General features: G+C 34.0%; 2 protein-coding genes across 3 annotated transcripts in view; one reads left to right on the forward strand and one right to left on the reverse strand.

The window, feature by feature from the left end:
• Positions 1–809, forward strand: part of LOC136033598 (putative protein tag-52) — a 53420-nt gene extending 52611 nt beyond the window's left edge. The window contains exon 9 of one of the 2 annotated variants that reach the window (XM_065714378.1): positions 564–809. In XM_065714378.1, coding sequence (XP_065570450.1) covers positions 564–599 — 36 coding nt within the window. In that variant the 3' untranslated portion in view covers positions 600–809. The remainder of the gene's footprint in view (positions 1–563) is intronic. The other variant, XM_065714379.1, reaches the window with a different exon arrangement.
• A 5277-nt stretch (positions 810–6086) lies between these two features.
• Positions 6087–18729, reverse strand: part of LOC136033601 (rab GTPase-binding effector protein 1-like) — a 119329-nt gene continuing 106686 nt past the window's right edge. The window contains exons 14-15 of the mRNA XM_065714381.1: positions 15434–15628; positions 6087–12806 (exon numbers count right to left, since the gene is read on the reverse strand). Of these exons, the coding sequence (XP_065570453.1) occupies positions 12657–12806; positions 15434–15628 (345 nt within the window). The 3' untranslated portion in view covers positions 6087–12656. The remainder of the gene's footprint in view (positions 12807–15433; positions 15629–18729) is intronic.

The raw sequence follows: 18729 nt of genomic DNA on the forward strand, positions 1-18729 counted from the left end.
TATTTGACGTTTTCGTAATTTTACTGATAGCAGGAATCGAGGTTTTCGTAATTTTCGTTGGAACAGTTTTTTGTTAAAGGCTTTAAATTAAGAAAACATATAAAATCCACAATTAAAAAAATTTATAATGTATAAATGAAAAGCTAAAATTCGATAAATTCTATAGCAGTTATTTGGTTACCTGGTGATTAGTATTTTACTTTGTATTTTACTAGTATTTTACTCAACTCTAAGTCACCACGATTAACTTAAAAAAAATTTCTTTGCATGAAGACCAATGGTCTGCGTTGTGCAGGTATCGATCTCCTGATTCACCGCCTTCGACCGTGATTACAACGTGTGATTGGGGACAAATCATTCGACGCATCCCGTATTCCCCCCCAGATTTCTCCAAGTATCCATTTAGAGCTGGGTGACTGAACTTACAGAGTCCCACCATTGACTTCTGCTATAAACCAAATAACCTGCGACACCAAGACTCGAACCCCTTGTTCTCAGGAATACAAGTCCAGTGCGCTAACCACTCAGCTAGGACGACTCATCAGTAATTTTTTCTTTTCTAGGTTGTTTTCAGTTCCCCTTCTATTGATGATTGGTGAAACCGGGCAAGAGTTTGTGTCAACTAGGCACTCCATTCCTAATGTAAATACACTTTTTTCGACCCAGCCTCTATTATCACAAAGAATGATCTCTAGTTAGTTTTACCTCACTGAAATTCTGTGTTGTAGCAGCCTTTTTTACAGGTATATGTATCTGGTTTAAATTACATATATTTTACAATAAACTGTATTCTTTTTGTAACCAGCCTCCATTATCACGGAGAATAATCTCTAGTTAGTTTTTTCTACTGAAATTTTGCGTTTTAGCAGCCTTTTCTCGGGTATATGTATTTGGTTTGAAACTACAAATATGATGAAATAAACCGTATTCTCTATGTTGAATAAAACGAGGAAGAAATCGAGGACCCTTTTAGGATGTAAAGCACATTGCAAGCCGCATGGGGGAATGTGGTAAGAAATGTAAAAGTGTAAAGATCGGGATGGATTTAATAGATTGGAATGGAGGAGGGGAGGAATGCATATGCAGTTTGGTGCTGCAGTGAGTATTAGTAGAAGTAGGAGTAGTATTAGGTTTTACAAAGTAGTCATACTTACCTTTGGCTAGCCAAACTAACGATTTATAACCGCTGCCGTTAATGTCAAGACGATAAACACAGTTCGGTTCGACTTTCTAGGGCTGTGAAAGAAGGTTAGGATAGCTAGGCCAGATGAAGGACTATAGATTGCCAACGTTTCCGCTTTTCAGTCATCCTTCTGGGGCTAACGAAAAGCAGGTCGTCCTCAAAGTGACAGGAAAAGGTCACTCCCTCTTGCGAAATTGATCCTCCTTCGCTTCTAAATTATGAATTTTTTTCCATTCTTTGTTATACCACTCCCAAAAAAGCTTAACAAATTTCCAAAAAGTTCTGTACATCTCCTTTTAGAATCTCCTTTTACTACATCTCCTTTTTTGTCACTAATTGAACTCCTGTTCGTATCTTTAATTGGACATTTCAACTGGCTGCTAATATATTATTTTAGTCCTATTGTGTCGCCTGAGCGTCTTCCAGATCCTCAGCAATTTGTCCATAGCCTCCATATCACATCTGCTTTATCAAATTTTAGTGCATTCTCTGTTTCCCTTTCTTTCCTCCTATTTCTATAATATCTATTAATTAGAAACTTCTTATACAAAATTTTTCTCTTCTCTATTAAGCTTCAAGCGTTTTCGCTAATATTCCTAGCTGATTTTCTAATTTTCCACAGTAATACACCTTTTGTTACTTTGCGAACCACTTTCTAAAGTCTTTCCTACCATCTTCTACATTGTCATGTTCTTAACTCTTCATTTTTGTATCCGAATGTTCATATAAAATTCCTTTCAAATTCTCATCCTGGAGCCTATTGACATCATAATTACGTGACAGGATGTTACCGCTTCTGAATTTCAACTTCAGATTTTACCCTAATTACTACTAGATCTTTACTTTTAACATAAAAATACCATTCCTATCTACTCTAGCGCCTTACATCGATCCTGCCAATTCTCAGTTTGCGACAGTATGATCAATTATATTAGCCCTTTTACCATTATCTGATTACCGTGTTAACTTGATTATTGAAGTTATTGCACCCAAAAAATTGTAGCAATTCTATTTTCCTTATTATCTTCCTTCGCTACAAAAAGTTTGTCTAAGTCAGGATTCCATCTAGCCCTATTTATATCAGTCTGGTCATTATTCCACCAATAAAAATTTTGTGAATTTATTTCTGTAACAGCATGCAAAATTCCATCCGAGTTACAAGTGTTTCAGTCAGATGGTCCTGTTGGGGCACTTACCACTGTGATTGATACCTTGCACTTTTGATGAAAGTGCGCAAATACAATTCTATTATTAACACATTCCTCACCTAAACAAGACTATATACTCAATGGCGACAATTAATGAAATATCGGGAGGGGGAATTATTTTTCAAAATCTAGGGGATGGAGCGGGGGCAGTTTTTTTCTAATTTTGTTTTTATAAAATGCCAAAAATGGTATTTTCCAATGATAATACCAAAAAGGGTATTTTTCAAAATCTAGGGAGAAGATGGTGGGGCAAGGGACCCCAATTGGTGCCACTGTGCCTAACAATCCTTCCTACCTTAATAACTAAATTCTCTATCACCTAATTGTATGTCCTCCAATCCTGGGAGACCGGTTTCGAAGACTTAACAAGTCTAGTTCATTACTTATGAATTTGTCAGTCAAAAGTCAATATAACAGCTGTATTTAAATGCTATAACATTCCCTGTAATAATTTTCATATGATTTAAATCATTGGACTTGTTATGGCCTTAATAAAAGCAGTGGGTCCCATCAGTACAGGTCAGGGACTGATATCTCCTTCTCAAGTCTATGCAAAGCTAGCTCACAACCGAGAGGCAAGAACTCTCGGGGACCTCAGGTTTAATACAGGCTTTGTGCAGGCCTGGGCCCATCTTATTCACTGCGTATTCATGCCTGCAAATATTATTCTACGATGGGAAGGCATCGATAATAAATAAAGTCGCCAAGCAGATTTTAAACAGCCTAACCAAAATAAACAAAACACAGAAGAACACCACTCCTCAAGGTCAACCCGTGGCGCTGTTCACATTACGATTCTGGTTATGAAAATGTTTTAAAAAGTTTACCCAGGCACCATCATGAGGCTACAGAGTTAGGGTTTCCCTTCCAGAAAAAAAGATGGGAAAAAAACTTTTGGCAGAAAGGAGAACTGTAACCATCTCTTAACACCGAAACAGCTCTATCCTATCATCTACGGTATTTTTTTTTTTACCGGAGCGACAATACCTTGAGGATGTACCCTTTCAGGAGTGATTACTGAAGCGCTGCTGCAAATTCCAGAGGGTCGAGATGGACAGAACCTCCCCTCAAATTTGAAATAAAGTGGACAGAACCTCCCCTAAAATTTGAAATAACCCTAAAAAGATATTAAAATGAACAAAAAGTTTTCAATTCATTGAAGTAAAGAACTATATTTTCAGCTTAAAACTATCAAAGATTATCTTACATATAAGGGCTGCTGTCCCTCTAACACCTTCTCTTTACGCTAAAGTTTGAATTATGGTTTACTAAGAGTATATTAGAAGCTGAAACTTCAGCGTAAACCCCGTAAGCCCGCCTCATATCAAAAAGTTGGTGGTTGACGAACTGGAAGTATAGAGTGACCACTGCTAACACTAACCAAGTCTGTAACAAAAGTTTTGACCACAACATGTCATGGTTGCAGTGGTAGCCGTAATCTAGTAAATAGCAATCCACGGCTCATAGTAACCAAAAATTTAAAAACGTGTTTAACAAATATGGCTTGTACATTGAAAGAACCTATATTGAAAAAATCTATGATGATTCCAAATCTGTAAAAAATATCAATTTTAAATATGCCCACGAAAAATTATTAGTGTAATTAAGTTTGCATAATTTTATTAAAAGGCTGTGCCCCCCAACCCCCGTTGTGATGTGATGGAAAATTGCACCGTCAAATTCTTTATACCTGAGAGTCCATAAGAGGAATTTCGAGCCCCTAACTGCAAAAATGGGAGATTTCATATTTTCCTGTCACGGAATGGTTCTACCAGTCGGAGCTATGTTGAAATAATATGGATTCATTTTTCTTCTAATGAATAAAAGTTTTTCTTCTTCTAGAATCACTTTTTATTACTAAATTAATATAACAGCAAACTAGGCCTATTAGGATAGAAAACGTGACAAGTACCAGGAATACATGAGTATATAATGATGAAAATGTATTCAATTTTACTAACCTTTGTTATCGAATAAAAAATAACAATTTGTAAGTAAGTAATCTGACTAACGATGCTTCTTGACTACTAAGGTCCCTGCATCGGGCCTGAAGTGTGGTGCTACAGCCGGGTTCGATCCCTGGATCCCATATTATAAAGGTAAGGTCAAACCACCTGCGCCACAACAGGACATAATCATTTGCATTTATTTGTAATCAAATTTTAAAATTCACATGCGGGCTCCAAAGCTGGGTAACAAGTTTGAGCATGCTAAAACACAAAGCAAAAAAAAAATAAAAAATCAGGTAAATAGAATCAGATAACCCACTTTTTAATAACACATCTATCAGCCTTGAAAATTTATGATGGATACATTAATCTTGGTGAAGTGATTGTAAATATCTAAGTATTGAATGAAGTTGCAGTCAGTATGGCAGCAGTGACGAACGAAATATGGATGAAAACCCCATCTAGGTCGCTTCAGTTTTTTTCTTGTATTTTGAGACATGTTTTATAAGATTTTATATCTTATTATGTTTCCTGTTATGTTTCCTTTCTTAAGACTTAAAGCGGCACTTAGGCTTAAAGAACTACTCTATAGGTCGTATTCCACACCTCATAGGCATGAAGCTGACTTTGGGGGCATAAGAAGTAAACCCAGAGACATGCATCCATAAAGCAGACTTATCGTCCACCCCCAGAACTATCCTCTAAAACAGCAAATCTTTGTTAAATTGATGGACAACACATGTTCAAACAATTTATTTTTTAAGTTAACATTCTAAACTCTCCTGTTTCATTTCCAACTGTTCTTAGAAAATTCCTCTTAAAATTCTCATCCTTTAATTTACAGCTGTTCTCCATCCTCAGGGAAATTCGTTATTTCGTTTTGTTTTCTCCGACTCGAAAAAAATAATTGTTTGAACATGTTTCGTGAGTCAATATACACGAGACATGTTAAAACAATTCTTCTCAGCAGTTCATGTAGAAATTTATGTTGATTTTACATAATTCGTAAAACGATTCTTCTACATTATCAAGTTCTAAGCTCTCCAGTTTCATTTCCAACTGTTCTTACAAAATTCTTCTTAAAATTCTCATCCTTCATTTTACAGATGTCTTCTATTTTGAGAACAATCTGTTCTGAATTACACAACTTTATTTAAAAAAATGCACAAGACATTCTCAAACATTCCTTGCTTGCACTTGATATAGCGAAATCTGCAAGTTGAGCACAATCTATAAAACGAGACGTTTTTTTGTTCAAGCTAAAAATCTATAGGTTTGTTCATCAGCTTATTACCTTAAAGTAAAGGCTAGAACAAAAAAATACAGGCTAAGAGGTTCTTTATAAATCAAACTATGGTATTTAGATTCTGGACAGAATTCAATTTATTTATATATTGAAGATTTATGCAGTTAAATTGATAAATGCTGTTTCTAATTATGGTTACTTTTAGTGCTTATGAAACATAAGTAACTTAATCCTACCTAGGCCAAAACGAAAAGCAGGCCGTCGAATAGAACAAAGACATATAGGAAATAGAAACTTCAAGGGAGGAAGAAAAGTGAAGGTTTCAACGTCTTGGGGTGGAGAAGTGCGCTCTTGGGTTGCTCTCAGGTGGCTCGGTGCTGCAATGAACTGGGTAGCAGCAGTAAAATTACCAAGTTGCTGTCAAAACTAATCACAGTAGCTTCTAAAGAACTTGCTTAATATAGCTTCAGGATTTTCCTAGATTTCGAGAATCTTAAAAATAATTAAACATCCTAATTTTATTCAGATATAACAACGAAATGCAACTAACAAGAATTGTATACTGGAAATAAAGAACTTCAGCAAAAGAAAAAAAGGTAACTAAGATGATAAGATAGGTCCAAAGAAAATGGGATACTTGTAAGAGTGGAAACTGGCACTAAAGTAAACAAAAATCACTAACGCCATCTAGCGTTTGGCGACTTTGTTTAAACCGAACTGCTACATGCCTGTCTTTTCAGGTACTTTAGAGCTCAACAGAGCGTAATGAAAAGTGGAAATATTTATAAAATATAGAATTATATATAAAATATAAAATGTGTAAAAAATACAGAATCCCTTTAGGTTTTTAAAAGAGAGCGGGATTGTTTTGAAAAACTATAGCATACTGTTTAAAATGCGTAGAGTTTTCAATAAAGCGCAAATAATGCAAAAGGCTTTAGAGATTTTACGGTTAGGGGTAGAAGTAACCAAACTCCTGTTTGTAGTAATTTCCGTTAGTTTTAAGTTGGACTTGAATGTTCAATTTAATTTTTAATCGTTTTAAGATTTATTTATTCATCTAAATCAGTATCCGTCATCTGTATGTTTGATATGATTATTTAATATTTTCGACCGGCTTGCCATCTTAAACCCAACTAATCTGCTTAACCTAGCAGGATTTTCCAAGCCCTACCTTGTACAGATTGGATTCTGACCTTTAACATTTCTTGAAAATGGAAAAAATCTGATTAATTATCGTTTACGGAAAAATTTCAGCTTTAATCCTAATGCATTGCATTTTGATCTTGTTAAACATCCAAAGTCGCCAGACGCTACAATATAGATGACACCAGTAGTTTTAATTCCTATCTTCTTATGTTAGATCGCCGAGGATCAAAATCTTATACGTTTCCCATTCTATCTAGGTAGGCCTACAACTAATTTTATCGACTTCATACACAATATAATAAAAACTACAAATATTTCAGTGGTATGTTATCAAATAGAAGTTTTACGTTAGCATTCTCCAATAAAACTAAAAAAATGTATATTTATTAACTCTCACACTTTTCTTTAGTCATTAGGTACAATTCTTAAAAACAAAATGGAAATCATTCTATACTAAATTATTAAGCTAGAAATGATCAAGAAAAATATCGGGGATAAACATAATGAACGAAAAAGTTTACATGGATAAATGATTCGATTAAATTACCACCAAATGAAAATATAATAAAAACCATCAATATGCCACAATTGTACCACGCTGGCTACTTCCGGTCTTCAACTGCATTGCAACTAATTTATTTGAAAAAGTGTTCCGATTGAGGCAAAAGAAGGGTCCATCTAATTTCTGGTCCTTAAAACGAAACAATGCCTTTTTCAGTCGAAATTTAATTTTTAGAATTATGTATTTAATTTTTTACCAAATAAAGATAAAAGCGTACGAGATGAAGAACATCGCCCTGTATAGGATACATTACTACTACTACTAAGAACGCATAACTGCACAAGAGGACATGCACCAGTACAAAGCCAATAGGTGCAAGGAGAGAAATCATGGTTGCAACTGCTACTTTATCCTAGCAAAGATTTAACCACAATCCCGTTATAGCTGAAAGATCAAAATCACATTTTGCAAAAAAAAAAAATATCTTTTGTGAAAAAAATTGCCTTTTAAAGCTGATTAGGGAATGGTAACTACTATTTGGTTAAACTTAATATAAAAAAGTCTCTCACAAAGACAAATTAAGAGGATCTACTTAAGGTAAGGGTAAGTTAAAAATTGAATTATTTCAATTAAGGTAAAAAAAAAATTTCTCAATTGAGAAATCTTGGAATAGTTTTGAAGAAAAACAGAGAAAAGGCATTTAAAACATGAATATCATTGATTCAGTAATTTATACAAACTATAATACCAAATAAATAGGTTTTAATGCAATCGATAACTTTTCTCCCAGAGGATACAACCAGAAGACCTAACCGGGCTTATCACTTTACATCACACTTCAAGTCAGTAGTATACACACAAAAACTGCCAAAATCAGATCTGTAGCGACTTTAATTATGGACATATCAATAAGTATCGATGAGCAAAGTCAGGATTCTCGTGCTACAAAAGATACCGTCATAATTCACAGTTTGAAATCGAAAATGTCATAGTTAACAAGGCGAAGTCATAGAGATTGGAGTCCCTTTTCTAACTGAAAGCCAAAGTAAATTTGAAACCGAAAAAAGTGCGTCTGAATAATTTCTAGGGTAGTCTTTTTAAGACGAAATAACTTCCGTGTCCTAAAATGTAATTATTCTGATCAATAACCTGATTTATTTAGTGTCGAAAGGCATAAATGACAACATTGAAGGATTGGGGCTGCATTATTGGGATTGCGATTGGACCTTAAAAGTCTTTTACCGATAAAGAATATAATCAGTGCTTCTAATATCCATGAATTTTGGGTGTTTCCCACAATATCCCCAAAAGAAATTTGGGTGCTCCAAAAATCTACCCAAACTAAATATTAACGAAAATTTACGTCAATTGACGTCCACGCACGTCATAAAAGATACAGATGAAATAAAAAAGAAAATAAGAAGATAAAATAAGGAAGAAATTAATCGGTAGCTACAGTCAATTTTTTTCGATATTTGAACTCACTTCTGTCTCATGTTAATATTAGTCCATTTGTAAAGTCAAGAGCAAGCTCAACAGATGGCCAAGGGGGCTGGACCCCTTTTACAGAATTGGGGTGAACCATGTGGTCATTTTAAGACGATACGGAAGGGATTATAAAAATCGCTAGATCACGGAGATCACTCTGATTAAATTTCTCTAAGGGAGTTTCTTTAAAGAGAAACGTTTGGATTACACTTAGTGTTCCTTGATGGATTAGCCCCGTGTGTTATCCACCATTTCCTAAAATGTCTCTTATATGCTCGAAAACCCCACTCTGTAGACGTTTTCAAATTAAATATTCATGAAAAACGTCATCTAAGGCATTATTGAGAGACACTGTATATAGTAGGAACACTTGAATCCTTTCATTTTGACCAATATTTCAGAACAGGCACATACGTCGGGTGGGGTGGGGGGTAAATGCCAGAAGTAAGTTATTTGATAACTTGAATAAGAAATGCCAAGAAATTAAAAACAGATGATTTCAGGGGGACCCGGGGCCCTTCTCCTGCATAATTTCCTATTTCATAATATATGATACAGTTTTATTTCTAGGGCCATATTTATAGATATTGTATACACAGATGTCGATGAACATTATGATTCGTATCGTAACAAGTAGGAAACTTTTCAAATAGTTATAAATCTTATGCTTATACCCAAGGCCAAAGAAAATAGGTAACTTATAAGAGTGGAAAATGGCACTAGTGTCGATAAAAAACTATTAATGCCATCTAGCGTCTGGCGACACTTGGAATTTTTCAAGTTTTATAATCGTTTTTCTGTCAGGAACAGAGATCAGACAATTATTACTACCCCAATTTTACCTATTGCACTAATAAAATAAATTAATTATTCTAATAATAACACTGAGAATAATGTCAAGTGTCGCCAAATGCTAGATTGTTTTTTTATTATTTTTTTTTATCGACCCTAGCGACGATTCCCACTCTTATAAGCTAAACCTCCTCTTCGCCCAAGGCTGCATCCCATTGCGTATAATAAATCCGTCAATTATAATGGTTCCTAGGATACAAGAAGAAATTTTTTCTAAATAGCAAATAAAAACAACCATTCTTAAATAACAAGGTCCTCCTAAGTCTCCAAAGCCCTTGGTATATTTTTTCGATCAAAACCGGAGTTGTCAATTTACTTTTTAACAGAAAATTCGGCCTTTTGACAAAAATTTGACTTGTACAGCTTTTGTTTGACGCTACTGAAATGGCTTATGAAGGCCAAAACATCGACAATCCAGAGTTGTCAATTTATCAGATGCCAGTTGTCAACAAACCGGTCAGCAATCAATCAGCTGTTAACAAGCCGGAGTTGTCAATTTACTTTTTAACAGAAAATTCGGCCTTTTGACGAAAATTTGACTTGTAAAGTTTTTGTTTGACGTTACTGAAATGGCTTATGAAGGCCAACACATCGACAATCCAGAGTTGTCAATTTATCAGTTGCCAGTTGTCAACAAACCGGTCAGCAATCAATCAGTTGTTAACAAGCCGAAGTTGTCAATTTACTTTTTAACAGAAAATTCGGCCTTTTGACGAAAATTTGACTTGTACAATTTTTGTTTGACGTTACTGAAATGGCTTATGAAGGCCAACACATCGACAATCCAGAGTTATTAATTTACCAGTTGCCAGTTGTCAACAAACCGGTCAGCAATCAATCAGTTGTTAACAAGCCGGAGTTGTCAATTTACTTTTTAACAGAAAATTCGGCCTTTTGACGAAAATTTGACTTGTACAGTTTTTCTTTGACGCTACTGAAATGGCTTATGAAGGCCAGCACGTCGACAATCCAGAGTTGTCAATTTATCAGTTGCCAATTGTCAACAAACCGGTCAGCAATCAATCAGTTGTTAACAAGCCGGAGTTGTCAATTTACTTTTTAACAGAAAATTCGGCCTTTTGACGAAAATTTGACTTGTACAGTTTTTCTTTGACGCTACTGAAATGGCTTATGAAGGCCAACACATCGACAATCCAGAGTTGTCAATTTATTAGTTGCCAGTTGTCAACAAACCGGACAGCAATCAATCAGTTGTTAACAAGCCGCAGTTGTCAATTTACTTTTTAACAGAAAATTCAGCCTTTTGACGAAAATTTGACTTGTACAGTTTTTGTTTGACGCTACTGAAATGGCTTATGAAGGCCAACACATCGACAATCCAGAGTTGTCAATTTATTAGTTGCCAGTTGTCAACAAACCGGTCAGCAATCAATCAGTTGTGAACAAGCTGGAGTTGTCAATTTACTTTTTAACAGAAAATTCAGCCTTTTGACGAAAATTTGACTTGTACAGTTTTTGTTTGACGCTACTGAAATGGCTTATGAAGGCCAACACATCGACAATCCAGAGTTGTCAATTTATTAGTTGCCAGTTGTCAACAAACCGATCAGCAATCAATCAGTTGTTAACAAGCTGGAGTTGTCAATTTACTTTTTAACAGAAAATTCGGCCTTTTGACGAAAATTTGACTTGTACAGTTTTTCTTTGACGCTACTGAAATGGCTTATGAAGGCCAACACATCGACAATCCAGAGTTGTCAATTTATTAGTTGCCAGTTGTCAACAAACCGGTCAGCAATCAATCAGTTGTTAACAAGCCGGAGTTGTCAATTTACTTTTTAACAGAAAATTCGGCCTTTTGACGAAAATTTGACTTGTACAGTTTTTGTTTGACGCTACTGAAATGGCTTATGAAGGCCAACACATCGACAATCCAGAGTTGTCAATTTATTAGTTGCCAGTTGTCAACAAACCGGTCAGCAATCAATCAGTTGTTAACAAGCTGGAGTTGTCAATTTACTTTTTAACAGAAAATTCAGCCTTTTGACGAAAATTTGACTTGTACAGTTTTTGTTTGACGCTACTGAAATGGCTTATGAAGGCCAACACATCGACAATCCAGAGTTGTCAATTTATCAGTTGCCAGTTGTCAACAAACCGGTCAGCAATCAATCAGTTGTTAACAAGCCGAAGTTGTCAATTTACTTTTTAACAGAAAATTCGGCCTTTTGACGAAAATTTGACTTGTACAGTTTCTGTTTGACGCTACTGAAATGGCTTATGAAGGCCAACACATCGACAATCCAGAGTTGTCAATTTATTAGTTGCCAGTTGTCAACAAACCGGTCAGCAATCAATCAGTTGTTAACAAGCTGGAGTTGTCAATATACTTTTTAACAGAAAATTCGGCCTTTTGACGAAAATTTGACTTGTACAGTTTTTGTTGACACTACTGAAATGGCTTATTAAGGCCAACATATCGAACGTCAATACTGAAATGGTAATAGCCGAAGCAAAGTTTATAAACTTAAATTTAGTAAATAATTTTAAAACAACGACATCAGAGATCAAAACAATAAAAAAAAAAAACGCAAAATTTAATTTACAACAAATCACAATCAGTAAAAATCAACGCGAGTAGGTAGCATGTGTCAGCGTAAAAAGACTGTTTATCCACTAACTTCTTAGGGAAAAAAGTAATGTCAAAATTAGGGGGCGTACCAATTGGGGGACGGGGGAAAGTGCCCACCTAGATTCTAAAAAAAGCAATTTTTTCTCTTATTCTATTTTTAAAAGTTGAAAAATCAATGCCCCCCCCCCCCACAAACCTTACATTTTAAAAAATATATCTTTAAAGCGCAAAATATATTTTGTGCTGTCAGCAACGATTTTAATGAAGATAGAAGAAAAGGATATTTTTCAAAAGGGGAGGACAATATCCTTCCTACCCCAATTACCACCCCTGCCACCCATACAAGAAACCTTGCCAAAAATATCACCAACGAGATGTGTACAAGATCACCACAATAGGTTTTGGCGATTACAGAATACATCTGGGGAACATAAGACTAGTCAGATAAGCAATCCTTTTGACGCTGAAACTCACTGAGACTGAACCTTAATTTTGACCAAAAAAGGGGGTACTATCCGGCACCAAAAGGTAATAACACACATTACAAACTTTTGCAGATCGCCGATTTGGGCCACTGTAGACGGTATACTTCAGACAATCGCCACAGAAAATATGCCCACAGTGCCTGCATCGATGCTGAAAGTATGAAAAAGCCAAATTAAAACTCTTAATAAGTGTATTGTGAAGGACAGATTGAGGATCACCGGATACAATGAAAACATTCCCTAAAAGCAGAAAACCAATGAAATATAGCAATTGTACATCACTAAACCAAGACATTTTTCGGTCAGCATCTCTCTATTTTTCAAGGGGACTATGGGACCAATCAAGGGAGGAGAATGTTATTTGTAAGGGAACTCTATAGCAGCTGGAAAGAAATCAATGACCATTGACAAAATTTGGTTAATGTAAGGATAATTTCCAACAAAAAAAAAACATATTATAAACAAGTAACTAATATGAAATTACAATTACAAATGTGATGCCCTAATCAAGGCCGTATTTAGAGGCGAGGGGGGGAGGGTAGGGATTTGAACCCCCCCCTTAAAAAGTTTATCTGACTCGTAAAACAAGAATCAATATAAACAAATTTTTAAAACATTTTGTAAAGTTTTTTTTATAAGCCATCCACCCCCCGAAAAAAGATAATGGATACGTTCTTATTCCTAATAATAAAAAGTTCTAAAATAAATATTGTATATGTTTTTGATGTTTTATTTTTGTACAACCCAAAAAGAATAATTGAAGCATCAAAAATGAATTTAAAGTCAAAATTTTTATCTTTCAAGGGACTGGTTTGTCCTTAGAAGGGATCGCTTGGAAAACGCTGATATTCTCCAAGAACAGAAAACCAAGGAAATATAGCCATTTTATAACAGCAGAGAAGGAGACAATTGGACCAACTGAGGGAGGATTCCACGGTACTAAGAAAAAAGAATATAAATATAACACTTAATGTATTGCATATATATATATATATATATATATATATATATATATATATATATATATATATATATATATATATATATATATATATATATATATATATATATATATATATATATATATATATAATTGCTATTGCTTAATATATAACACTTAATATAAGTATATTGCATTCGCAAAATAGCGACCCGAAATTTCAAAATAATTACAATTTTGAGGGCTGAGTTTCCATTTTTTTTTTTTTTTTTTTTTTTTTTTTTTTTTTTTTTTTTTTTTTTTTTTTTTTTTTTTTTTTTTTTTTTTTTTTTTTATTTAAAGATTGGACGTAATAAGTTTTTGTTGTTGTTCGCCAGGTATTCGCAATGTTTCGAAAACTCGTTTTTAATCCTTTTTTTAAGTGTTTTTATATTTGTCTTTTATTAAGAAAGAAATGCTATTTTGAATATTTTTATTTGTTCAAATAGATATTAGGAATTCATCTTTCTTCAATTCATGTTTTTTTGTAAATAGTCTTTTTGTATAAATTTTGAAGGTGCAGTTATTATCATTATGACTCTTTACTGTCATAACTATCATTACTCTTTATCATTATTATCATTACTCTTAAGATATTATCATTTATTTATCAATTAGATTTATCAATTATTATCATTACTTTTAAGATATATTTACTTCCTTGGGTTATGGTCATCAATAAGAAACGATTAGGACTAATCATGACACCACAATTCCAGTTTTATTTTGTTTTATTGCTTGTTGTCACCTCCTCAACGACCCGCTCTTTACGCCAAAGTTTGACTCTTTCACACAGCTCAACTTTTAAAACAATAAAAAATTTTAGCGTAAAGAGCAAGGCGTTGAGGAGGAGACAGCCCCTTTCATATACGGAATAATTTCTGTTCGTTTTCAGTTTTAATGTCGCTCCATCCTTGCAGTTAAGAAAAACTTTTTTTTTCCATTTAATTTCCGAACGTTTTAGAATCAATGCATGTTTTGATTTTGTCTCACCGCACATCAATAATCAAAACGAAATGTGCACATTAATGTTTTTTTTTCTAAATGGCTTTCTCAAAGTTTTGATCGGACGATTTTAATAAAAAAAAGGGGTGAGGTACGAGGCCTAGTTGCCCTCCAATTTTTGGTTTCTTAAAAAGGCAACAGGAACTTTTTATTTTTTTACGGATGTTTTTATTCGTAATAAATATACGTATTTTACGAATTAACTTACGTAACAAACTTCTATATTTGTATATTTTTATTACGTATATGAGGGAGTTCGCCCCCTCGTCAATACCTCACTCTTTACGCTAAAGTTTGAATTTTGTCCCAATTCTTTAAGAATGGCCTCTGAATCACAAAGGCTTTAGAATAAATAGTTGAAATTTCTAAAAATAATTTGGCGTAAAGAGCGAGGTATTGTGGAGGAGACGAACCCCCTTGTATACGCAGTAATTTCTGTTCTTTTTAGGTTTTAATGCTTCTCCTTACTTCCAGATGAAAAAAACTTTATTTTTATTTATTTTCTCGTTTTTTTTAATAATGCTAGAAAATCTTTGTGGCCCATTCATGGAAATTCTCTTCCCTCATGACAAATTCCTCCATGGAAAGATTTACATTTTTGTAGATAGGAGCTTGAAACTTCTATAGTAGGGTTCTCTGATACGCTGAATTAGATGGTGTGATTTTAGTTAAGATTCTATGACGTTTAGGGGGTGTTTCCCCCTATTTTCTAAAGCAAGGCAAAGCCGGGTCCTTCCTTACTATAGTCCGTGAACTGTTTGACTATACAAGTGGCAAAACTGTCTGAATCTCACCTTTTTTTTCATCATAGAAAATCCGGTGTTACACGTTGGACAGTCAACGGCATCATCTTCGTGTTGCCACCTAACTTCTTTTTCAGATAGCCTCAAATTTTCAAGCTGCATTTGTAAGGTCTGAGATAACTTCACAAAATCTCTTTGAACTTCTTCACTTGTCTGCAAATCCGTTTGAAGCGATGCAATTCGGTTCTACGAAAACCAAAAAATGTTAAAAATGTCTGGCGAAGCACAAAGACAAATAAAACCCTATAACTAACCAAGCTAATCTTTACTAAAGGTGTAAATTCACGGAAAGCTACAAACAAACAACAAAAATCAGAATTATTATTATCATGTTCATTATCAATAGTAATCATGGTCATTGCCGAATCCAAATTAAATGCCTTTTTTCTGAAGAACAGCACTGTAGACTCTGATGTTATTACTTTTAGTAAATTTTTACTTTTAGTATTATATTACTTTTGGTATAAACAGTGTTTCATTTCTATTTATTAATTGTTTTAATCTGCTTCTTTGTTCGATGCTTTGAATTAAGTTAGTTCATCTCAATGTCCCAGTTTCTATTTCTTGGAAAACCAAAGTCGGTATTGAACCTTGAAAGCCATGTCTTTTGGGGTTAAAGAGAATATAAGAGACAAGTGTCCTTTTGTGTAATTAGTTTTGATTATGTCCTCAAAATATGAAAAGTTACTCTTCAAACTCTATTATATATATATAATAAATAATTTTATGCTTCACGAAAGTTAGAGACACTAGAAATCCTCCAATGTTTGAACCCTCTATTGTTGGCCAACGCAACCATAAGACTGACAGAGAATACGCACATATTAATAGGAATGTAAACGAGAATATTAAAGAAATGAATGACATAAGGAAAAACTTTATAGTAAAATAAACTCCTTTCGGCTTTTAACAGGAATTTCTTTTGATGCTTATTCTTATTACTCTATTCTATAACTTTAATGTATTACACTAATGCCATTACTCTATTTATTCTTTTATCCTAATGCTTATTCTATTATTTCTATTACACTAATGCTTAACGTAGATAACTTCGAAGACCACACTGCCTTTTCATGACAAAAGTAAAACAGTTCAAAATAGGGATGATACCTTTTTATTGACAGTGAATAGATATAAAATTATTTAACTGGATATTTCGAACACATATACAGTGTTCATCATAAGCAGTAAATGAACACTGTTTTCAGTAAATGAACACTAATGTCAGCTGATGATGAACACTGTATATGTGTTCGAAATACCCAGTTAAATAATTTTATATCTATTCACTGTCAATAAAAAGGTATCATCCCTATTTTGAACTGTTTTACTTTCTAATGCGTAATCTTCTGAATTTTCTTCTGATGCTTGCATCATCAATACCTTTTAGATGTAACAAAATTGTTTTTTTTTATTTGCTTCTATTACCAAAATAATCTTGATAAAAACTAAAATGCTATTCTTTTTTTCCTTTTTTTTAGCCATTCGAGTATGAAAGATTATAATCCTTCTGGTTAACAGATAAAAAACCTAATAACACGAAAAGGGAATCCAAAGAGAAAAAAGAAATATCTACGATATATTATATTTGCTCACATTTTTGAGTTAGATTAAATAATCAAATAAAATTAATGAACTTAATTTATCACAACTTATAATAACTTAATTCAGTATATTTGGCTTTTCACGTTTTTGTTAACCATGACATGTTCCACTCTCCCAGTCCCCTATTACGTATCTTCTTTCTATCTTTCGCCGTTTTTTTTTTCCTGATTTTTAAAGTACCTTTTACTTTTGGAAAAATCAGACTATGGCATTCTTCATAGCTATTTTTGACTTCATACGAGTTTCTAGACACTATCTAGAGGCTACTCAACTGCTCCTCCATATCCTTTTCCATTTTCAATGGTTTTCAACTTCACAAAACATTTATAATTACTTAATTAAGTATTATAATCAATATTAACTAACTATAAATATATAAATAATTAAATAGCTATAAAATTCCCTGAGTTTCCTCTGGTTTTCGCGTAAGAAATGTGATATCTACGATATATTATATTTGCTCACATTTTTGAGTTAGATTAAATAATCAAATAAAATTAATGAACTTAATTTATCACAACTTATAATAACTTAATTCAGTATATTTGGCTTTTCACGTTTTTGTTAACCATGACATGTTCCACTCTCCCAGTCCCCTATTACGAAGCAGAGATTGATCCCACTGCGCCACTATAAGAATTGCACTTAGGAACGAAATGGGCATAACCATGACATGTTCTACTCTCCCAGTCCCCTATTACGAAGCAGAGATTGACCCCACTGCGCCACTATAGGAATTCCACTTAGGAACGAAATGGGAATAACCATAACATGTTCTACTCTCTCAGTCCCCTATTACGAAGCAGAGATTGACCCCACTGCGCCACTTTAGGAATTCCACTTGGGAACGAAATGGGAATAACTATGATATGTTCTACTCTCCCAGTCCCCTATTACGAAGCAGATTGATCCCACTGCGTCACTATAGGAATTCCACTTAGGAAAGAAATGGGGATGTCACAATTTGTAATTCAAATTCCTCTAAGATTGAAGGAAATTAACTTTTTTTTTGTCGATATGTATGATTATCCCTCCTCCATATAATAGGATATCGTCACCCTGTACCATATCCTGTACTGCAGCATTTGAAGAGGATATGGTTTTGTTAAAGTTTTTTGTTAATAACTGATATAAAATAAATGTGCTATATGTAACTAGAATCTTCCAAGTTCATCACAAAAGTTTGAGCTTTTAATACCATCTGTTGGCTTATTTGCGTCCAAAAAGTCATACATGTCAGAACGAAGATGGCGCTAACGTCAAATGTACGTGAATTTGGTCATGATAACTGGGCTTTCTCAAACCATGCAGTCATATTAGTGTAATAATGAAAACTGGGGTACTGATCATGGAACTGAAGTGAACCTCATTTAGGGAAATATTGCTACCGTAGTACCATAAAAGGCTGTAACCTTAAGTTTGTACGGCACAATATATAACGGCAAAACTCAATAATAGCCACTCGAGCTGCAAGCTTTTCCTGTTAAACTCAAGGATGAACCACAAGACCCGAACCCGGAATTTCAAAGAATATTTGCTTACCGTCCAACACCTTGCTGGGCTGAAACATTGACTTTGTATAGTCCAATGAGAACAGTAAAAGCTCAAAAATACCTTTACACCTGTTCTTATAACCATATCAAACATCAAATTAAGTATAAGACAATGAGAACAATAAAACT

Source organism: Artemia franciscana, chromosome 12, assembly GCF_032884065.1.
Source record: "Artemia franciscana chromosome 12, ASM3288406v1, whole genome shotgun sequence".
Lineage (NCBI taxonomy): Eukaryota > Metazoa > Arthropoda > Branchiopoda > Anostraca > Artemiidae > Artemia > Artemia franciscana.